General features: G+C 42.3%; 1 protein-coding gene across 1 annotated transcript in view; it reads left to right on the top strand.

Moving 5' to 3' along the window:
• The window catches only part of DNER (delta/notch like EGF repeat containing), a 323,611-nt gene that overhangs the window by 159,279 nt on the left and 140,100 nt on the right, over window positions 1-24,232 (top strand). The window contains exon 5 of the mRNA XM_061205679.1: window positions 4,809-4,954. Coding sequence (XP_061061662.1) covers window positions 4,809-4,954 — 146 coding nt within the window. The remainder of the gene's footprint in view (window positions 1-4,808; window positions 4,955-24,232) is intronic.

Below are 24,232 nucleotides of genomic sequence, written 5' to 3'. Positions count from 1 at the left end.
GATTTGTGACCCAAGATGTGATCTATCCTGGAGAATGCTCCATGTGCACTTGAGAAGAAAGTGTAATCTGCTATTTTTGGATGGAATGTTCTATAAATATCAATTAAATCTATCTAGTCTATTGTGTCACTTAAAGCTTCTGTTTCCTTATTTGTTTTCATTTTGGAGGATCTGTCCATTGGTGTAAGTGAGGTGTTAAAGTCCCCCACTCTTATTGTGTTACTGTCGATTTCCTCTTTTATAGCTGTTAGCAGTTGCCTTATGTATTGAGGTGCTCCTATGTTGGGTGCATATATATTTATAGTTATTATATCTTCTTCTTGGATTGATCCCTTGATCATTATGTAGTGTTGTCCTTCCTTGTCTCTTGTAACATTCTGTGTTTTAAAGTCTATTTTATCTGATATGAGTATTGCTACTCCAGCTTTCTTTTGACTTCCATTTGCATGGAATATCTTTTTCCATCCCCTCACTTTCAGTCTGTATGTGTCCCTAGGTCTGAAGTGGGTCTCTTGTAGACAGCATATAGATGGGTCTTGTTTTTGTATCCATCCAGCAAGCCTGTGTCTTTTGGTTGGAGCATTTAATCCATTCACATTTAAGGTAATTATCGATATGTATGTTCCTATGACCATTTTCTTAATTGTTATGGGTTTGTTTTTGTAGGTCCTTTTCTTCTCTTCTGTTTCCCACTTAGAGAAGTTCCTTTAGCATTTGTTGTAGAGCTGGTTTGGTGGTGCTGAATTCTCTTAGCTTTTGCTTGTCTGTAAAGCTTTTGATTTCTCTGTCAAATCTGAATGAGATCCTTGCCGGATAGAGCAATCTTGGTTGTAGGTTCTTCCCTTTCATCACTTTAAATATATCATGCCACTCTCTTCTGGCTTGTAGAGTTTCTGCTGAGAAATCAGCTGTTAACCTTATGGGAGTACCCTTGTATGTTATTTTTCGTTTTTCCCTTGCTGCTTTCAATAATTTTTCTTTGTCTTTAATTTTTGCCAATTTGATTACTATGTGTCTCGGTGTGTTTCTCCTTGGGTTTCTCCTGTATGGGACTCACTGAGCTTCCTGGACTTGGGTGGCTATTTCCTTTCCCATGTTAGGGAAGTTTTCGACTGTAATCTTCAAATATTTTCTCTGGTCCTTTCTCTCTCTCTTCTCCTTCTTGGACCCCTATAATGCAAATGTTGTTGCGTTTAATGTTGTCCTAGAGGTCTCTTAGGCTGTCTTCATTTCTTTTCATTCTCTTTTCTTTATTCTGTTCCATAGCAGTGAATTCCAGCATTCTGTCTTCCAGGTCACTTATCCGTTCGTCTGCCTCAGTTATTCTGCTATTGATTCCTTCTAGTGTATTTGTCATTTCAGTTATTGTATTGTTCATCTCTGTTTGTTTGTTCTTTAATTTTTCTAGGTCTTTGTTAAACATTTCTTGCATCTTCTGTTAAACATTTCTTGCATCTTCTCGATCTTTGCCTCCATTCTTTTTCCTATGTCCTGGATCATCTTCACTATCATTACTCTGAATTCTTTTTCTGGAAGGTTTCCTATCTCCACTTCATTTAGTTGTTTTTCTGGGGTTTTATCTTGTTCCTTCATCTGGTACATAGTCCTCTGCCTTTTCATCTTGTCTATCTTTTTGTAATGTGGTTTTTGTTCCACAGGCTGCAGGATTGTAGTTCTTCTTGCTTCTGCTGTCTGCCCTCTGGTGGATGGGGCTATCTAAGAGGCTTGTGCAGCTTCCTGATGGGAGGGACTGGTGGTGGGTAGAGCTGACTGTTGCTGTGGTGGGCAGAGCTCAGTAAAACTTTAATCCGCTTGACTGCTGATGGGTGGGGCAGGGTTCCCTCCCTGTTGGTTGTTTGGCCTGAGGCAACCCCACACCGGAGCCTACCTGGGCTCTTTGGTGGAGCTAATGACATCCTCTGGGAGGGCTCACACCAAGGAGTACTTCCCAGAACTTCTGCTGCCAGTGTCCTTGTCCCCATGGTGAGCCACAGCCATCCCCCGCCTCTGCAGGAGACCCTCCAACACTAGCAGGTAGGTCTGGTTCAGTCTCCCCTGGGGTCACTGCTCCTTCCCCTGGGTCCCACTGCGCAGACTACTTTGTGTGTACCCTCCAAGAGTTGAGTCTCTGTTTCCCCCAGTCCTGTCGAAGTCCTGCAATCAAATCCCACTAGTCTTCAAAGTCTGATTCTCTAGGAATTCCTCCTCCCGTTGCCGGACCCCCAGGTTGGGAACCTGACGTGGGGCTCAGAACCTTCGCTCCAGTGGGTGGACTTCTGTGGTATAAGTGTTCTCCAGTCTGTGAGTCACCCACCCAGCAGTTGTGGGATTTGATTTTACTGTGATTGCGCCCCTCCTACCATCTCATCGTGGCTTCTCCTTTGTCTTTGGATGTGGGGTATCTTTTTTGGTGAGTTCCAGTGTCTTCCTGTCGATGATTGTCCAGCAGCGAGTTGTGATTCTGGTGTTCTAACAGGAGGGAGTGAGAGCACGTCCTTCTACTCTGCCATCTTGGTTCAGGGCCACCTCAATTGAATTTCTACTGGCTCAGTAAATTTAACAGTTGAAAAGAATTTTTAAAATAACCTTTGGAGAGAGGCCTCTTCTAGAGAATTATAGCGCATTCTGTGATCTAAATGCTTAGTAAGGAGACAAATGGTATAGATTTTTCAAATAATTTAATGTGAAGCTAGAGAACAGAGCAAAGAGATGAAAAATACCTTTATAATTACTACCTGATTTTACCTCCACTATTTTATGTGTAAAAATGTCTTTTAAAATAAGAATTCTGGTAGCACTCCTACATTGTACCAGGCTCTATTTCTCTATCAAAGTTGATAAGCAATTTTTTTAGTAAAATGGAATTTATGTATTCTAATGATGGCTGTTCTTCCAAGTGGACTTGTTGGATGACAGCACATTCTGGAAACTCCTCTTTGGGACTTGTCTTTACTGCTCTGGTCCTATGTGTACTTGTATCCTGACTTCCTACTTGCCACTTCTCTGAGACTTGTCCCTTGCCCTCAAGGAAGTTACAGTAAAGGTGTTTTGACAAGTAACCATCCAAGACATAAAATAATCAGGGACCTGTACATAACAGTATGTACTTGAGTGCAGTTGGACATGGTCGAGCTGGGAGGGGGCTGGGGTATTGGGGAAAGGCTTGTGAATAGGATGAGAACTGAGCTATGATCACTGGAGAAGGAGGTGTATTCCAGGCAAAGAGGCACCATGGGAACGTTTACAGAGTTGGAATGAGCAGGGCGTTTGCAGGCGCTGGGAGGAGGTTTGAGGTGTCTGTGTGATGTGGGACCATGACCAAGAAGTAGAAAGCTCTACAGAGGAGGTGTGTTTGCCTAAACCATCCTTTTCATTCTGTCCCAAAGCCAATTTACCATAAAGTTTTCAATAGGAAATCTTAGGAAGAAAGCAACTAGTTCTCTGTGGATGTAAAATACTATTCCGTGTCAGACCAGCAGTGCCTGTCTTTACCGAGACACTAAGAGATATTTGGTTCCTAATTCCAAACTTGAAGTTGAGGTGTGTCTCCACTGCACTCTGACCTGCACAAATTTCCCAACATAACCTTGATGCTTGTGAACGGGATTAAATCCTCTGCTGCTGTTTTGAACCCATCTTCTGCCTGTTAAAAACATCCCTTGCACTAATGTAGTGCTTTGCCCTTTGCAGATTTGTTGTCCCTGGATTCTCCTCCGGGTCCAAGGAGCAGGGTGATCGTGTTGCCCCATTGCCCAGACAGCCTCGCTTTCTGCTTGTGTCCAGCTGTCATCATAAAAAGCATTCTTTTTTGATGTGAAAGGAGTCCCAGAAAAAAAGAAAATTGGGGCTTAGAGAGGCATGGCTGTCTAGAATCATTTCCACCCCCTTGTCTTAAGCACCTTTTCTGGGTAATGCAGGAGTCTTGCTCCTGGGTGATGCAGGTGTTAATTATAAGTTGTTCATTTTGAAGTTAAAAATCATTCCTAAATAAATGCATATTCTTATTAGAAAAAGGTACACTCCCTTAATGAAATAATTATATCATTGATGCACAATACTTACAGTATTATTTCCTCATGCCAGTTGGAGACTATTATTTATTCCATATTTATTGCTACCAACTATGTACAAATAGCTGCACTTGACATAAAGATCATTCAGTGATAAATATGACACATTAATGCTTTTGTGATCAGTATTCAACTATGATTGGTCCTGTTTTATTAGATGGTTAAAACCACATAACTGAAATTGATACAGCACAGTCAGATTGGTGATCAAGTAGATATTTATGAAAAAACCCAGCATAGAATGTGACCCATGTTGCATGCCCACTGTTGAGGGCACTGAGCTGCTTGGGCAGACCCATAGCAGGGTGGGTAGGGGAGATTTAGTGCTTGCGACTATTCAGAGCAGCCAGGAAGACAGAGAGTAGGGAGACGCAAGCAGGGAAAAGACGGGTTCAGATGCAGAGAGAATTCTAAGGTGCTAATGCAGGGATGGAATTCAGAGACAGAGTGGCCCACAGAGGGTAGGAGTAGGAACAAAGCAAAGCAACTAAGGTGATGGCGGAGTGCCTGGCGCTCCTTTTCCTTGGCGACCGGCATTCCTCATGATGCTTGGGAAGAGTGGCCTACCTTAAAGGCCGGAGGTCCGAATGGCCGCTAGCCACGTGCTTTTATTCCTTGGCTTAACTTACTGCATTTTGTTTTGTTTGCCATACTTGAATGTTGTGTAAACTATAGTCATAGTCTTGTCAGAAGAATGTTGGTTGGCTTTACATTTACTATTGTCCCATTTTCTTTTAGGTTTTGTGAATGATTCTGTTACTAAATCTATCGTGGCTTTGCGCTTGACTCTGGTGGTGAAGGCCAGCACCTGTGCACCAGGAGAGAGCCACGCAAACGACTTGGAGTGCTCGGCAAGAGGAAGATGTACCACGAAGCCATCAGAGGTGAGGAGACACCTGGGAGCTTTAAAAATATATATTTACATAAGGCTATATTTACATATAAACACACACACACATATATATACACACACGTATATACGCACACACACACGTATATACACACACACACGTACACATATATATACACACACCTACACACACATATACACACACACATACACATACACATACACATACGTGTGTGTATGTATATATATGTGTGTGTGTGTATGTGTGTGTGTGTGTATATATATATAAAGGAGGAAGGAGGAGAGAGCAAGTGCATTTGCTGAAAGTCTCCCCGAATTTCTGGTTGTAATCATTTGCATGCAACATATAGATATATAAATTTCCATATAATTTTTAAACAAAGTACTAAAAAATTTGTGCAGTGCTGGACCTCCTCATTTTGGTATCAAGTAAGGATTTTGTGAGAAGTATTATCATATCTGGTAGCGGAATCGAGAAGTGGAAGAAAGAAAAGCTAAGACAGAGTCATCTACTTCCCAGTTGTGACCTAATTCCCTCCTTAGACTTCGCACATCTCCAGGGCCGACAACAGAGTTACAGAAGTAAGGGAAAAGTAAGAGGAGGAGCGGGGAGGAATTAGGGGCTAGAAGGCTGACTCACTCTGTTTGGCCTTCGTGGACCAGCGCCATCAACTCTGGAAGACCTGAGCCCGTCCTATCTTCTTTTTTAGCAGCTGAGGTCACGTGGGCAGGGGGCAGGGGCTGAGGACATGTCCCAAGTGACGGGGACCAGGAGTCAGACCAAGAAAGGACCAGCCATCCCGGAAGCCAGTCTCCATCAGTATAGGGTTCCCTTAGAACAATTTTGGCAGGTGGAGTCCAGGCTCCCCCTGATCAGGGTGAGAGAGGGAGACTCTGCACCTTACCAGGGGCCCTGTTCCATTACGGGACGTCCATCCCTCTCACCACTTGCTACGTCCAACTCCTGCCTGCCTCTTTTTCTCCATTCCCCTCTCCCCAGTTCTACACATATTTATATTGAGGTTTGTGCTACGTGAAAGTGGGTTCCCCAAATCCCCAAAGAGCATGGTTTATTTTAGACCAATTTGAAGGGTAACAACAGGTAAATTTTCTTTGGTGACACCTCCTTGTGGTAATGTCAGCACGTGCAGTAACAGTGGTGTGAACTTAGACAAGTGAGAAGTCTGGTACTAATGGACAAAAGGGCTGTTGAAGACACTTTCAAGTACTGCTCATGTTGTCTTGGGAAACCTGTGTCTTAGGTGTAATATTGCAGGGGCTTAAATATACCATTTTCTCGTAAGATATCCCCTGTAGGGGGCAGAATGTGGCTAGGAGCCCAAGAAAGTAGCAGGGATAATAATTTCTGGTAAATCTTTGAAAAGGGGCACGAGGGTAAACCAAAGCCACGACCAAATCCCTGGGGGAAGGGAGAGTGAGTGGTGTGAAGCCAGGAGGTGAAGCGTGAGATTTCCTTCACAAGCCGAGCCTACCCTGTAGATCCCGTTTTCTTCTGTCTCGGCCAACTTGGACTTGCCTCTTTTCTGTCCTGAGGGGAAGCTTTATTTATCAACTCATTCTATGCAAAAATAAACAAAGTAAAGGATATTGAGTGTTCTTCTATGACCATCAAGGCTAGGGAGGGGTACAAAAATGTGGAAGCAGTGGGGAGCTTATCTGATAAGGAGGTTCTAGAAGAGGTGAACGTGAGAGGCTGAGGAATGCCAACTGCTCGAGGTGGAAGAGATCAGACCCTCCAAGTGAGGCTGCAAAGCGGAGGCACACGGGTCTTGCCCAAATTCATTCTTACTATTCCCAGTGAACAATTCTGCGGCCCGATTAGCCCTTGAAAAGATCATATTGGTGAAAGAGAAATGTCTTCAACGAAGAACCGAGGGCTGTCTTTAGAATCTTGGGCTGACACAGTGGTTGAGACTCCTTGTGTGCTTTCTCTTCTAATGGATGACCCTTCTGGGGAAACTTCATCCAAAAAGCAGTCACCCTGTTATCTTAACACATGCGTGCTGGTGGCCTGCAGCCTGCCCGGGGGTCTCATCTGCGTGAAAGCTCTAGCTAAGAGGCTCTGCCTGGTGGCTTAGAGTGGACTCATTGCAAAGGCAGCAGCAGTATTAAGCACCTGGCACGTAACTTGGCAAACATTGCCAGAGTGCTTTGTTTTTTGTGAGAAAAAGCCTTGGAATCCACGCTAATGTCAGCACAGCTCCGTTATGGGTACCAGCTCCCGAGTGCCCCTTCCTGAGATAACCCCTCTGCCCCCTGCCCCTACCTCCCTGTTCCACACCAGGTGCTTCTAAAGTGTAGAACTCTGCTGTTGTTGATTCTGTCAAAGCCTGCATTTACCTTCAGTGAATTTAAGGAAACTATGGCCAGTCATCCTATCTGAGACATGATAATTACCCCTGGTGACTCTAAGCAAATGATCAGGCTGGAATTACCATGTCCATTTACAGACCTGCCACATTGTTATCTTGATGAGAAACATCTGGAGGCCAGTCTTACTGTTCCCCAAAAGACGGTGGGGGGTTGAAGAGCCACGGCAACAGTGGGAATGGAAAGGCGAGGCATCTTTTCTGTGTCCACTCGAGTCCCGTGGTTTTCTGTGATTGTTGTTTTGGCTGTTGTAGCAGCTTATGCTGTTGCTAGCAATAAAAGACTGTTGTTCTCAAGTTTCTTTCTTTTTATTGTTTCTCAAAATTAGGAGTTATGTAGTCCAGCCTTCCACCTAATGCAAGAATCTACTCTGTCGTACAAAACGAAAAGAACTGTATTTGGTGGTTTAATTTTATTGTTTCTCGTCATTTTTATATCTTTTTGTTAGATCATTCATCAAGATAAAAGCAATTCTGTTACTTCCACACTACTCTCATTTTGTAATGGGACTCATTTCTCTTTTGTTAGATGTGCTTTGGCTGGAGGATATTTCACAATTTTGATTGATGGGTGGTTTGTGATAAAGCTTTTGCTTGCTGTTCTTAGATATCCCACCAACCTGGGAAGGTCTTTTTAAATGTTTACTATAACACTGTAGTATTTGAAAACTGCTTTTGTTACAAGGGTTGATTCTAATCTTCTCTTTATGAAAAAAATTTGACTGTTGACCACTACTTCTTCTTGAACTTTGTCACCAAGGTTGGCTGCTGCCTATTTGATGATTCCTTAATTACCTTATAGGTGACTGTCAGGGCTCTTTGCTGGTGTGGGCCTTCAGCCTTCTTTAGATCCAGTTGGGTTCCATGACCCTGTCTCTCAAGAGCAAGAGATGTGTATTAATCAGGGTTCTCCAGAGAAATAGAACCAATAGGATATCTCTCTCTCTCTCTCTCTCTCTGTATGTATATATATGATATCTATGTATATATATATAGATTTAAAATTTATGTATGTAATTTTAATATTTATTAGATGTATGTACATGCATACACACACACACACACATATATATATATAAGTCAATCAATTAAGGAGATTTATTTTGAGGAATTGGTTCATTGTGGCTCCACCATTATGGAGTCGTGGGGAATCCAAAATCTGATATGGGAGGCTGCTGGGCTGGAGACTCAGGAAAGAGTTGCAGTTCTAGTACAGAGACAGTCTGCTGGTGAACCAGGAAGGGCTGACGTTGCAGGTGAAGTCTGAAGGCAGAATTCCTCTTGCTGGGGGAGGTCAGCCTTTTGTTCCATTCAGACCTCAACTGATTGGATGAGGCCCACCCTCATTATGGAGGGCAATCTGCTTTACTCTAAATCCATCGGTTTAAATGTAAATCTCATCCAAACATACCCTCACAGAAACATCCAGAAGAACGTTTGATCAATTATTTAGACACCATGGCCCAGCCAAGTTGACACATAAAATTAACCATCACAAGATTCTCTCTACTTTTTTTCTCTGATTCATTATTGCTCCCTTTCTACCCAATTGCATCTTTTGCCCAACAAAGTTAAAGGATTGGTTTTAAATTTTACTTTGCCTAAGATTTACCTGAGGCCCTTGACAAAAGTCATATTCCAGGCCCACCACTCAGATCATGATGCCTTTTTTTGGGCAGCCAGGCAATTCTGATGCAAAAATCGACTGTGGATCATAATTCTGGAAATAGAGGTCTAAAGAGCCATGCTTACCGTCTTCCTATTCTTGCTGATTCCCTAAAGCAAATATGCACCATATATTTTTCCCAAGATTTCACTGTTAATAATTTCAAGGTCACACAAAGTCAATAAAAAAGATAAATGCTGTTAAGTGATGTAATGGTTCAGTCCATATCACAAAGCTTTCCTATTCATTGGCCCTGGTCTATATTGATAGGTAAATGGGGTCAGGCCTCCATTCTTAGAAGATTCCTTAGAAATCTCTCTAGTGCTTGCCTTCTGAATCCATCATCCTTAGGCTGTTTAGATGGGAAACTAGAGCTGACTACTCAGACTTTGTTTTGAGAAAGAATTGAGCTGGCATCACGGCAAGGAGTCATTCTTAATCCCTTCTAGAGCCGGTGGCTTAGTTCTGTCTTGAGGTGTGGGCCCATGCATGAGCAGAGCACTGGAATGTTGGCTTCCGAAGATTCCTCACCTTCTGTGACCCCCCCCTCCCTACTCTTGGAAGGCAAAGGCTCAAGCCCTAGGAAGTCCTAGTCTTCTTACAGATGAGTGTTTCCGGTTAGGTTGGGTTTAGAAATAAGTCATTGGCCTGAACTGGTTGCTTTATCTATTGCTTGATAACACCTGCTGTCCTTGCTCTACACCCCATGTGGTCTAGGTAGGGGACACTATCCTTCCAGGAGCCTGTCTGTCTCCTATCAGCATGCCTCTCCATCTTTTTCCCTTTTTCAAAAGCTTTTGCCTCTTTGGTAGGGCTCCCAGTAAATTCCCGTTTCTGAGGTTTGTTTATTTCAGCTCTGACTCACAGAGCAGAGTGACGAGCCAGCCGTGAGTTGGGCGCCTGGTCACCCCTTCCAGCTTCCAGCCTCAGCCCCTCTCTCAACCCCTGCACGTCCCGCCCTCCCCGCCCGGATTCCTCTCTCGCATCTCCCTGGTTTTGCTCGTGCTGTTTCCTCCATCTGGAATGCTCAGCTGCACTCTGCCCCCTGCCCTCCCACCTGCCCAAATATATTTCAGGCTCAGCTCAAAATCTTTTTGCTTCTGGAAGCTGTCCCTCATCCCCCAGTGCAAACTCCCTCCTCTCAAGCCCCATACATTTTATTTTTCTTATGAGACACATGCATTTGGTTTATGCTTCTATTTCATACATGCATTATTATTTGTGTTCACTTTAGTTCACACGCCACTTCCCGGGCAGAGTCACTGCTTGTCATGTGCCTGGTACTGCCCTAGGCTCTGGGGGATGCACATTTGCTCATATAAGCCATGCCCTTTGGGAAGGAGCTGGGAGGTTCGGAAGCTGGGAGCTGGACATTGAATCATGGATTAGAGCACTGGGAATGTGTGCTTTGGGAGAGTCTGGTAGGTGTAGCCTGGGAGCCCAGGGAAACATCCAGCTCAGACGTGGGATCATTGGGAGTTTCCCAGGGGTGGCTCAGATGGTGAGTTCCTTGACATTAGGAATCACATCTGGTCCCCTTGGTATCCATTCTAACAACTAGCAAGGTGCTTTCTGCATGGGAGATGCTCAAAAACTGCCTATGAACTAAATGAACAGAATAAATAAAAGAACAAAGATGTGATGGGAAACCAGTCCTCTAGGTTTTCAGTTAGATATGTAGTTTGGGTTATATGTTTGGTAAATATGGGAACATGAAAAGGACGTGGTGTATTTGTTTTATAAACTCATGAATCAGAATATATTTTCTGATCTAAGGCCTTCTCACAGACTGTGTGATCCAGAATGTTGCTGGAACCCCTTAGGCGCATTTTAAGCAGTATTGCCAATCCTTTCCCTATCATTTAAAAAAGAAATAGGTCAGAATAATTTGAACAAATGGAATCTTTGATGCCATTCTTTTCTTGGTTTGAAACCATTGGCGAACTCCTCTTTAGGTTAGGAAGTAGCAACGTGCCGGGGGGCAGAAATAGATGTCATATTCTTTCGTCCATCACTTCTCTGAGAGCTAATTCTTCCACCATCATCAGTGTGAATAAAAAGGCCCTCATGAGACCTTGAACAGGGCCTGAGACCTGGTAGGGTTGTGAGAAAGAAATAGGGTGACAGCATAGATGAGAAAGCCCATCAAAGCATCAAAGGAAAGGCATTCACTGTATCCTTTTGAGCATTAAAATAGCAGCTGACAATCAGAGTGTGGAGTTGCTTTTGAAAGTTCTGTTCGGTATATAGTGGGGTTAGGTCCCCCATGGTTCTGCCAACACTGGAGAGGAATTTCTCCTTTAAGTAGGAAACAAAACACAGCAAGAGAGGGTCAGAGTAGCACACTAGTGGATGGGAAAATACTTGATGAGCCAGTGGTTAGTGACATGACAGAAAAAAAGACTAATTTATTCTTCTAAGGGAAGGGGGACCCTTCTCTTGACTGAACAAATAGCTTATTGACAACGCTCATTAAAAGCTTCTGAGCCAGAGTATAGATGCTTAATGCCAAAATGAAGGTGTCTGAGATACATTTATTTGCTAATAAAAGATGGGTGATTTCTCCCACAGATTGTACTTGCAGAAACCACTTTGTGGGCCTTTGAGAGAGAAAGTACTTTTATGGATAACAAAAATAGAGTAATAAATATTAGAAACAGACTAAATACAGAGATCATAAAAGTAAGTTCACTAGAGGCAGGACAGGAATAAAGACACAGACGTAGAGAATGGACTTGAGGACAGGAGGGGGAAGGGTAAGCTGGGACGAAGTGAGAGAGTGGCGTGGACATATATACACTACCAGATGTAAAATAGATAGCTAGTGGGAAGCAGCCGCATAGCACAGGGAGGTCAGCTCGGTGCTTTGTGACCACCTAGAGGGGTGGGATAGGGAGGGGGGGAGGGAGACACAAGAGGGAGGGGATATGGGGATATATGTATATGTGTAGCTGATTCACTTTGTTATAAAGCAGAAACTAACACATCATTGTAAAGCAGTTATACTCCAATAAAGATGTTAAAAAAAATAAAAGAAAAATTATCTAAAACTTGGAAATAGGCAAACAGAAAAAAGAAAAAAAAAAAGTAAGTTCAGCCCAGTTGTTGCTGTTTCAATGGTCAAGGATCAGCTCGTCTAGAATTTCATGGACTTGTGTCTAAATTATAATTCTTGGTGCTCATGTAATTAAAGAGCCATTGCTGCCTTTTATGTTATAGACAGAAGGATGATCATATCTTTGCCTGCCACAAAAATATGACAACATTTTGAGTCATTTATTATAAATTATTAAAAAGAATTGTGAAATTATGTCCCAAAAGATAGATGTTTTGTCAAGTTTCTGTTTGGCATCAGCATTTCCCAGAAGGTTGAAATGTATCTCCCCATGCTAACAGACAGTTGTAGAGGCATTATTGGCTGGTGGCATTCCAAATATGTTAGGGTGAGGATTATATCACTGGTGACGTTTCTAAGGTCGTAACATTTAGAGTGGAGGGTGATTTTAGAGGCCTCTTCACCTATTTTGTTTTAAACACCAGGAATCCGAGGTCTAAGGGAGATTTAAGCTATGTGCCCAAAGCCCAAGAGCTAATTCATAGTAGAGGCAGGAGGAGAATGAAGGGAGATTTCTGGACTTTTGCTCCAGGACTCCCCCTGCTGGGCAGTGTGGCCTCTAGCGGGACCTTCAGCATTTCAGTGTGAGTCTTAGTGCCTGTTTAGCATCTTCACGTAAAGTTTTACTGTTTACCACAGGGAAGAATCAGGCATCATCAGGTTGAGATGATTTGACCTCATGACCTGTTGGTTCAGCACTTCTCTAAGTTTAATGTGCACATGTGGGAATCTTGTTAAAAGTGCAGATCTGGACCAGTGGGTCTGGGGTGGAGCCTGAGATGAGATGCTGCTAACCTTGTGAAATGCCATGGAAATCAACCAAGACATTAGAGGTCACTGCTCTCAAGACCTTCCAAAGAGACTTAGAAGATTCAGCAACCTGGGTCCCATGGTTTTCTTTGGCATAAAATACAATAAGGGAGTAAGCTCTCTAGGACTCTTATTCTAGAGCAAAGTTTGAGAAAATCCCGGTATGGGTGAGATGAGGAACGCAGGGAAAGAGAAAATCCCTACAGGTGTGGCAGGCAGCCTTTTACAAGTGGCCCCAAACCTGTTCTTTTAGATTACAACCCCCCACCTCCAGGTTTACGGAGGTGTAATTGACTTATAACATTGCATTAGTTTCAGGTATACAACAAAATGATCCGATATATGTATATATTGTGAAATGATCACCACAATAAGTTTAGTTACCATCCATCACCACATAGTTACAATTTTTTTTCTTGTGATGAGAACTTTAAAGGTCTACTCTCTCAGAACTTTCAGACGTAAAACACAGTATTGTTAACTATAGTCACCATGCTGTACATTACATCCCCAGGACTTTTAAAGTTCCAGTTGGAAGATTAAAAAGTTCCAGGACTGTTTTTTGCAGCCCCTGATTTTACAATCTGTTCATTACACTCTCAGTCTTTACAAAGAGGAGAGATACTCATTCTATAACTCTGTATTGGAGACAGATAACTATTATTCTTAGATTTTAATGACTAGCTTTTAGAATACAGAAATAAGTCTCTGACTAGACTTTTATTCCAGAGAGAAGAAAACCATCTCTTTGGAGCTTGGTGAGCTTGCTTTCCTTGTCTTTCCTCTCCTTGAGATGCTTATCCTTTTGTCCTATTTTTCAGTCCATAAGTCAGTGAGCTGAGTGGAAGCCCCTGGGAATAACGCAGCTAAGTGGCTTTGCCCCGGGCGTCTGGTGGGGCTGCATATCACACTCTTCTTTAGGGATCTGAAAACTGTCAGCCGCGCTTGCTCACAAAAAACGAGTTCATTCCACTTACCATCTTGGAGAGTCATTTATTTCTCCCCATTTCCATCCCTCATCCAATGTTCTGTGAGCACCTCTAAGGGTCAGGCATGGAGCTTCACCCCAGCAAGACAGGACGAGGAAAACCACCAGGGTCTCTGCTCTCTTGATGTCGAAAGTCAGAAAACTGGCTTTGGAAATCACTGAACTTGACCTTCCCCTGATGCCCGACTCTCCTCTGAAACATTATCACCCTTCTCAGCCTCTAATTAAATATCTAGCCAGTGACCATTTGAGGCAATTTGGTACTGCTTTCAGATTTTGAGGAGGAAAAAACCCTTTGAATGTTCCCCACCATGTTCTTTGCATGGCTTTAAAGTATAAATGGACTCATCTGTTTCCCTGAAGTCGAGGAAATTAGAGCTTCGGTTTGATTCTGGTGTTTGCCCCATTCCTTCTGCGACATCCTCTTGCGTTTCAAGAATCAGTGAGTGAGTTTGGTGCATGGCTCTGCAGTTTATCCTCCCCACTTGTGGAGTGTTAGGTGGTTTGGAGTGAAAGTCCTGTGTTAGGGGTTAGTGCAGCATAACTTTCCCCAAACCAGACAGAGGCACCAGAGAGCTCTGGGTGTATGTTACTAACGTGTCTTGATGGCACGCAGAGTTAGGGGTTTCTACATGGTATTGTTTGAAATCTCCTGGCCCTCCCGGCCCAAAATAGCTCCCCACTGGCCTCCCTTGTCCTTTTTCTTTAGATCTTGGCCCATTTTTCTACCTACCTAGTTACAGACTCACTTGAGGATTTGTCCACTGGATGCAACGTTTGTAGTTTTATGTACCAAACTAACCCAGTGGTTTTCTGACTTTTTGGTCTCGGGACTCCTTTCCATTCTTAGAAATTACTGAGGAACCCAAAGAGCTTTTGTTTATTGGGCTGTTTCTGTTGACATTTACTGCATTAAATTAAAACTGAGGAATTAAAATATTTATTATTTCATTTAATTAATAGACCCATCACATGTTAACAAAAATAACACCTGTTTAATGAAAAGTAACTGCTTTCCAAAGCAAAAAAATTTAGTGAGAAGCGAGGCATTGTTTTTGTTTTTACAAGTCTCTTTAACGTCTGGCTTAAAAGAAGAAAAAAGCTGGATTTTTCCATTTGCTTTTACATTCAGTCTATTGCAATGTGTTGTTTTGGTTGAAGTATAGGAAGAAAATTCAGTCTCACACAGATATTTAGTTGGAAAAAGGAGAAGTGTTTTAATAGCCTTTTCAGATAATTGTGGATATTTTTCTTTTTTAAAAAATAAATTTATTTATTTTATTTATTTATTTTTTTGGCTGCATTGGGTCTTCGTTGCTGCACGCAGGCTCTCTCTAGTTGCGGCGAGCGGGGGCTACTCTTCCTTGTGGTGCGTGGGCTTCTCAGTGCGGTGGCTTCTTTTGTTGCGGAGCACGGGCTTTAGGCACGTGGGCTCAGTAGTTGTGGCTCGCGGGCTCTAGAGCGCAGGCTCAGTAGTTGTGGCGCACGGGCTTAGTTGCTCCGCAGCATGTGAGATCTTCCCAGACCAGGGCTTGAACCTTTGTCCCCTCCATTGGCAGGCGGAGTCTTAACCACTGCGCCACCAGGGAAGCCCTGTGGATATTTTTCTTGAAAATACTTCAAAACTAGACAAGTGACAGATTCTTAGAGGTTAATTGTATGTGGGATCTGGACCATATTAATGCTCTTGCTGTCTGTTACATTAAAATCCATTGGTATGTCTTGCCGTTTGGATCTTCTAACCACGAGTGATTTTTATAACATCACACATTGGTCATTTGGAAAATATTGGAGTTATACAGAGCTTCCGAATATTGACACATTTCATAATACAATGACAAGAAATCACATCCGTGATTGATATCACCACCAATCTCATCAGAAAAGTCTTTAAGAATGGGTAATCTGTCAAGCTTATAATGGAAGATAAATGTTTTCCAAAATTCTAATTTTTCCTTAAAAGTTCAAATTTTATCTCTGATAACAAAAACTATTGGTTGTTTTCCTTAAAGTGACAGGCTCGCTTTGTTCATTGGAGAGAAACTATCTGCCAGAGAGCCAAGTCTGAATAACAATACTTTGTCTGTTAGTCATTGTTTCAAGGATAAAAGGTTTTCCATGAAAAATGAAAGAGTTAGGTCACGGCTCTAACAATCCCACGAGTGTGTTTCCCGAGGCAGCTGCTGGGCGTTTGTGAGCGGCAGACGTGCTGTGTGCAGACCTTCCATTTCACGACAGGGAATGTTTGAAAAAAGACGTGCATTCACCATTGAGGTTTCATACAATTTTAATTTTGATTGCCTCATCCAGGACATTCTAAGTGAGACTGGCTTTTTCCCCCCCTCCCTGCAAAATGCCTGAAGATGCTGAAGATTCAGAGATCATTGCTGCAAAGACACGGCTTTGACGTGTGGGAAGGTATCAGTGGTTTCTCACCATTGTGTTTGCATCAACAGAGTGAAAAAGGCACACCGTGTTTTCCTATTATTATGAGATAGTTTTGACCTTGTGAACTCTGTCGACTGAAAAAAAAATGCGCAACGTGGGAGTTGTGAGTTAAGTTTTACTGGGGGCAAAATGAGGACTGTGGCCCGGAAGACAGCCTCTCAGAGAGCTCTGAGGAAGTGCTCCGAAGAGGTAGGGGAGAGGTCAGTAAATATGTGATTTTGGTGAAGGGGGATCCGTGCAATCAAGCACGTATTTTGGCAGAAGGTTGATGCTAGTCACGAGGACCACATGTCTCTGTTAATGATTTTAGTGCTTTTCTAGAGAAAAGTTGGGCTCATAGAATCTTCTCCTGAAAATATCTAACTATGAAGGCCTGTTGTGCCAGTTCTTCCCAGAGCACAGAGTGCCTCCTTCCTGATCTCCACCCCGAACTCCTTTCGGAGTGTGTTGAAGGTCAGTGGCGGCAGTGTTTAGTGACTTCATCCTTGTAGTGCCAGATGGTGAGTGACAAGTTTTAGTTGGCAACCCCCTGATAGGATCTCGGGCCCCTTCTCCTGAGGTCTGGAAGCCACATTTTGAGAACCCTTGTCTGGTCCAAGCTTTCCCGCTAACTTTTTTCTCTGGACCTCCTTATTTGCTTTCTGCACTTTTAACTTATTTTTCTGAACACTCCAGTTTAGTTTGGGACAATTCTGTTTTTTCTCTTTGACCTCGAAAAGCACTTTGTAACTTTTGTCCCTCCTCCGTGGAGATGGCTTCTTTGTGACAACACTGGTTCAGTTTGCTCAGAGCCAATTTGACGAGTTCTCCGTCTTTGTCTGCTCCTTGACGTCCCTTCTCCCAACGCCCACCCTGGGATCAGCAGTCCACTGTCCCCCGGGTCCCCAAGGCAGAGGCTCTTCTCTTCCCTCCTTCTGTCTTCTTCCTTCTCTGCCAGCAGCCGGCAAAGAGCCACATCAAAAACAAATTGAACAGTCCCTAAAATCCTGTTTAAAACCTAAAGTGAAAGCTGGCTAATTAAAATAACAGAAATCTTCTAAAGCGGCTGAAACCAACCTTTCTGTTAAACATTGTGGCAAGCTTTACAGATAGTAAAGAGGATCAAGGAAATGGAGCGATTGTCTTTCTGAAAATTGACCTGCTCGCCTGGAGAGGAGAGGCTGCAGAATTCACGCCTGGATCTTGCGGTTGGGAGGACGGTGATGGTCGGGGGGGTGGGGAGGCTGGATTACAGGGAGCAAGGAAGAGCTTGGAGAAGCGGCGTGCCTTGCCTTTTTGATAAGCTTGGCATTGAATGGCAGGGGAGAGAGTGGGATGGTATCCTGAGTGGGAGATTGGGTCAAAAGAAGAGTTTTTGCTTATAGAGTGGTGGATGCATTGAACTGGCATAGGCTGAAGGCAAGAAACGGACAGATGTGAGAGTAGGTAGGTGGGGTGTAATTAATGGGCGAAGGTCCTGGAGGAGATGGAATCAGGAGAGGTGTGGAGGGCTTCAGAAAAGTGAGTCAAGTGATGTCAGGTGCAGGCTTGACAGAGCTTTTAAAACAGGGTTTTATTTAATTGATGTGAAATTCATATAATATAAAATTAACCATTTTAATGTGAGCAATTGAGTGGCATTTAGTACATTCACAATGTTTTTGCAACCAGGACTTTTATCTAGTTCCAGAACATTTTTATCACCCCGAAAGGAATGCTGTTCTCATTAAGCGGTCACTCTCCATTCCTTCCCCCACTCCCTGGCAATCTGCATTTTCTCTACGGATTTACCTATTCTTGATTTCATATAAATGGAATCATACAACATGTGACCATTTGTGTGTGGCTTCTTTCACTGAGCATCATGTTTTCCAGTTCATCTATGTTGTAGCATGTATCAGTACTTCATTGCTTTTTATGACTGCATAATATTACATTGTATGGATATACCACAATTTATTTATCCATCTACCATTGATGGACATTTGGAACGTTTCTGGCTTTTGGCGGTTGTGATTAGTGCCGCTATGAACGTGCATGTACAGGGATTTGTTTGAGTACCTGTTTTCAGTTCTTTTGGGTGTTTATCTAAGGAGTGGAATTGTTGGGTCATATGGTAATTCTATGCTTAACTTTTGGAGGAACCACCAAACTGTTTTCCACAGTGGCCAAACCCCTTTACATTCTTACCAGCGATACATGAGGGCTTAAAGTTTTCCACGTACTCACCAACACTTGCTATTCTCTGGGTTTTTTTAAAAATTAATCCTTGCCATCCTAGTGTGTGTGAAGTGGTAGCTCACTGTGTTTTTGATTTGCATTTTCCTAATAACTAATGCTGTTGATAGAGTTTTTTTAAAAAATCGTATTACGTGCTTTACGTCTTTTAAAAAAATTTTTGATTTTTCCCATCAAAGCCGAATTCTAGTTATATCCCTTTGTGCAGGAGATTATAAGAGGCACAGTCTTGGTTACAGCAGAAGAAATAATTGCAGACATCATGTGGCCGAGTTCAGGAACAGCGGCCCCTGGGGATTCCGGATTGTTTTTGTCTCTAGATTGGAGGCAAGTGATTCTGCTTGCCTAGGCCACCTTGAATACTGGTCTAGGCCAGGTCAGTGCTGGCATATCTGCTCAATCCCAGCTTATCATTGGCATGAAAACCATTTAGAAGCTTGGTTTATTTCTAGGGAATGTGAGATAAAGCAGATTCAGAGAAGACCGTACCCTAATCTTGCCTCAAGTGGAAACTGACCAGGAACCCACCATCTCCATGGGGAAGGGGTAGGACAGGCATTACCCCAACGCCTGTCAGACTGTCATGAACCATCGTATGGCTTTCTTCCCTGAGACTGCCTCTTCCTTGTACTCCAAGAATAGTCCCAAGAAACCTGGCCCAAACCTGTGTGTCTTTCACTCATCAGCTACGGGGAACTCATTCTGTGCTCAACTTCCTTTCCCATGACGGGCTTTTGGAGGCTGAGATCAACATTTAGTTGAGCCACAAGCATGTGTCCCTTCCAAGTTCACACTGGAGGAGAATTTCTAGATCAATGATAATTCTGCAGTTAAACAGGCTATCTCCAAGTCAATAAAGGATGGAGAAACTGGCTTGGAAGGGGATGAGAGAGCTCTCCCTGGAATACAACAGCTGCTCTGTATGGAGAAGCAGAACAAGTTAACTGCAGTCCCCTTGGGGTCGTCACTGCTCATGCAATCGACAGTCTTCTATACGCCTGTGGTTGGTTTCCACACAGTTCTGGGCAGAAGATTTGAGCTGTGTCTTAGCCTCAGACAGAGGTGACTGTGTGTTATGTGCAGGGACATTTAGGGCTCCAGTGTGGAGGGAGGGGTGCAGAGGATGCTAGTGTGATCATCTTCCAGGAGTCAGCAGAGGCCCTGGCAAATGTGGAAAGTCCCAGAGCTGTTCGGAATTCAAAGGTCATTATTATGCAGGACATCAGAACTGTCATTTACACATCTTGTTTTCACACGGTCACAACGTTTTGGCAGGAGGCTGGGGAATACGAAGCACATGAACAGAGGAAATACCCATAGCAGCTTATACAATATTATTTATATTTTCTCAAAATAATCATGCACATGTGTTTAGGTCTATAGCTGTAGAAAAACTTAAAACATTTCACTCTTCTCCTCCCTTCCTTCTATCTCCGCATTCTAATTCAATAAGTGTTTTCCCAGATTCACTGGTGTGTTTTTGGTTTGTCTTTCCTATTAACCTTTTCCATTTCTTTATATCCTTTTTCGTTACATTTTATCTCTATTCTTTTCTTCGTTATTATCTGGTCTCAGTTTGATTTAGTATATGTTTCAGTGCTGGTAAGCAAAGTATATCAGGTAATCACCATCAAGTGGTGTCAGTAGCAGAGATTTGAACAAAGTCCTATAAATCAAGAAAATTAAACATTGATGCAAGAGACATTAACGGTTAGTGGAAACTAACATATTAAAGGAATGGGTTATATGTCATGAAAGCACCTGCTGAAGTGATGAAAGCACAGTCTGCTGCAGAAGTTTTGTAGGGGTCTGGAATGGAAGATACGTGGGGTTAGTTAGAACTTGGATTAGGTTAAGGAAGGGCTGCTCCACAGGCCAAGGTCACAGACTGTGCGAACTTGTACTGGAATCTGGTCACCCTTCTTTTAGCTTGAATTGTTTTCATTGATTTTTAAACCAAAGTTTGAGCTTCTATTTTAAGGATTTCTCCACACATGGAAGATTTGGGGGATAAAAAAAAGATATCATAAAAAAAAAAATGATATCATATTGTGTTGCCTAAAATCAGAAGCAGCACCCAAGTTTGACTTTTGACTGAGGGCTGTTTCAAGTTGCTGAAATAAATAATACATTCTAATTTATTTTAGCAACTTCCTTATTTAGATTAGTATAATATTATTCTTCCATTTCTATCATAAGAACAATTCATTTTGCAATTTAATAAAAAATTCTGCGTTCCATTTAGCTTGGTTGAAATTCACCAGATGCTAATGAGACATCAGTTCCACTGCTGTTCCCTGGTAGAAAGGATCTTCCACTCATCATGTCCTGTGACATGACATTTTCCTCACTGGAATTTTTGGATGGGGATATTGAGGCTCTTGGGATGACTTAATTTTAGTAAGGGTTGAAGTTTTAAAATTTTGTAGTACTTCCGAAGGTACTAGCATTTTAGTTTTGTCTAGATCATTGAGAAGCCTATGGAGCCTTATTATTATTGTCATCTAGCTGGAGAGAGAATTCAAGGCTGCACCAAATATCTATGTGCTTAAAGACAGTACATGGTGTCTGCACCCGGTCCAGGCGATGTCAGTGTGGGCTTCCGCGTTTGTATAGACCATTCTGATGAAGTGGGAGGCTTTGTGGCCCGGTGGAGGCCAGTGGACACGGGACAGTTCAGGAGTCAAGATCTGACTCTGGCACTTACTCAAATGGCATCACTTAATTTCCTAGAGCCTCAGTATCCCTGTCCGATATTGGAAAACATGAAATGTCCATATCACAGGGCCGTGGTGCATGGGAGACCTTGGGAGTACAGGCCTGTAGAGGTGCTGGAGAAAATCCTAATGGAATTTAAAATGGGATCCTATATGCGCAAGCATTTTGTAAAGTGCTTTGCAAATAAAAGGTGACATGGTACACAGACCATAAAAGTGGCATCTGTTGCCTCCATCGAGAGCCACCTTCCTGTGGCCCTTGTTGCACTTGGCATTTCAACCCTGTTATCCTTGGACGTCTCTGCTTCCCCTCATCCTCTTTTGAACTACCTGGGAATGCTTCTGGCCTATACAACAGATTTTAACTGACTTCAGCGGTAATCATTTGGGGCTAGAGTCACGTTTAATTTCCTGCTCAGAGTTCTCATTTTAAAGGATAATTGTTGGGAGAAAGTTGATAGTTGAGTTTTTGAATCCAAGTCACCAGCATATGCTCTACATACTAGTGTTTTCTGTTTTATTTTGTCTTTAAGATCTGTGCTGTGACACGAGGGGTGCAGTTGGCCACAGAAATGGGCAATCAGCTGTTTGTTTTACTTCTTACCCATTGTTTCCAAGCGCTGCTTAGCTAAGTATATTTTTAATTTTGCAGTTAAAAAACAAAATTGTTGGCAAATACCAATTTTAGCCAGAAATACTCCTGAGTGTATAATTGTTGCCCAAGAGGAACCCTGATAAGAGGGTCTTCTAACAAATAGCAAAACCATAGTTACCAGCCAGCAGTAGTAGTAGGAGATACTTTTTTTTTTTTAATTATGAGGGTTTTTACTTCTGAACTGAAATTTTTAAAAAATGCTTTAAAAAATAAAAGTATAGCTAGACATTGGTACAATTTAGTTGCCTATTCTGTTGGACAGAATACGGTGGGCTAGGAGTGTAGACTTAGTGTAAGATTCAAGGATATCTAGGGAGGTCCCTTCATCCCAAATTTCCTTGACACACCAGCCTGGCGGGGATGCCCGGAATCCTGGTGTTTGAGTTTAATTCCTCGTAATAAAGGTATGATTTCCTATTTAAATGCAAATGTCCCTAAAATGGTATCACATTAAGGTATTATCTGTCATTAAAACTGGAATAACTTAGCTTAGCCAGGGGCTGATTTTAGTAGGAGAGAGAAGAGTAGGTAATTCTAGAATCCAGCTGGAGGTGTTGGGTCTGAGGGGGACCTGGGTTTGGGGAGGTGAGATTTGTCAGATTGGTCAGCAAATCAGAGTCTTGTATTTGGTTTTCAATTCTGCCTAAGTTTAGAAACAGGGGAGGCTGGTAGCATTTGAGCCATACTTCTGAGACAGATGTTACGCCAAATAAACAAAACTAGTTTTATTTTAGAGGAGTCTGAGAAGCCTTAGAAGTGCTCATCCGATGCCATAAATGACCTTGAGCCCCATTCCGTAGCTAAAGCCTATTTATGCCGCTCTCAGAGAAGACAGGAATTTGGGCTAGCTCATGGAATTTTTTTCCTTTCCAACACAAGCATTTAAAAATTATAATTAGAGAAAACTATTTGAGATTGGCTTCTCCACTGGGGACTGTCCTGTATGACAGCGCTGCTAGGTGTATCAGCCTTCATCAAGCCTGTGCACATGAACCAGGAAGTGAGATTAAGGTTCTTTCCAGCACTTACATGAATCTGTGCTAGCCCAAGGATTTCCTGTGACATGGACATTTCATTACCACCCTCTGATGATGGCAGTCCCGAGGCTCTAAGGAATTAAGCATGCGATACCTTTCTTTTTCCAATAAAGAACCTAAACCTGATATCCTATTCTAAGAGTCATAAATGAATTAGAAAAGAAACTTCAAGCATCAAAATGGTTCAAATATAGAAGAAACTAACCAAGAAATTGTTGAAAGGATGATATGAGCAGTGTTAGTGTTTTACATTAAAAATTTGTATGCAGATTTTCTCTGATTCAGAATTGGAGGATTAAATTATCACCTAAAAGAAATCGCTTCATGAGAATATTATAGATTAATAAAAACAGTTTGAAAGCAAGCAAGATTCACCTTGCCTGTGAACTTAGCTAATTCTTTTGCCACCCCTGGGTTAGATCGTTTGATGAGTTTCTTTTGGAAGTTGTTAGAATGATTCTTTTCTGATTATCCTGGAGAAACACATCCATTAGATATAACCTGCCTTTCGTTCAATGTTAAAATCATGAAAGCAGCAAACATTTAGTGAGATAAGATTTAATTAAAATGAATGATAGGACCTTCCCACATCTGCTGGTGTTACTTTGATTTGTGTGAGTGTAAATTCAAAAAAGAAAAACATCCATCAGATCAGGGACTCTATATAAATGAAATCATTCACAATAAGATGAAAGATAGTTTTTTCCCATTCAATACTGAAGAAATATTTTTAGTTAAATGCCACGGTGTGGTGTCAGGGATCATATAATCAAGACAGACCTCTTGGAATTTAGGCTGTGATACCAATAACAATAAGAAGAATAATCTTGATTCATGTGTATATTCTCATTTCAGTAGGAGAGCAAGGGGCTGAAGAATTGCATTCACCCTCCATAAGGAAGGCTGAACTGATCCTTTATACCAACTCTGCTGTGGTTTACTTTTTTGTTTATTTGCAGTCTCTCTCTTTGGGTTGGCTTTGTGACTATCCACAAAAGTACGTAAACTATAAAATAACCTATTAAGAGGAAAATAGATCTGAAGACCAAGGCAAAGGAGAATTCTAGGTCCAATAGGAAAGTAAACATAGGTTAAAGTTATAAATGTACAGAGGAAGGCTCACGTACTGGCTAAAGATAGGAATTGGGGATGCATGTTGGGTTAGCCGTGGCCCATGAACGTAATAGACCATGTATGTGAAGGAGCCCAAAGGGAATGAGGATAAACAGGAAACGGGGATGGAAGACG

The sequence above is a fragment of the Eubalaena glacialis genome, chromosome 1, assembly GCF_028564815.1.
Source record: "Eubalaena glacialis isolate mEubGla1 chromosome 1, mEubGla1.1.hap2.+ XY, whole genome shotgun sequence".
Lineage (NCBI taxonomy): Eukaryota > Metazoa > Chordata > Mammalia > Artiodactyla > Balaenidae > Eubalaena > Eubalaena glacialis.
The sequence above is the reverse complement of the archived record's forward strand: the minus strand, read 5'-3'. Positions and strand labels throughout refer to the sequence as shown.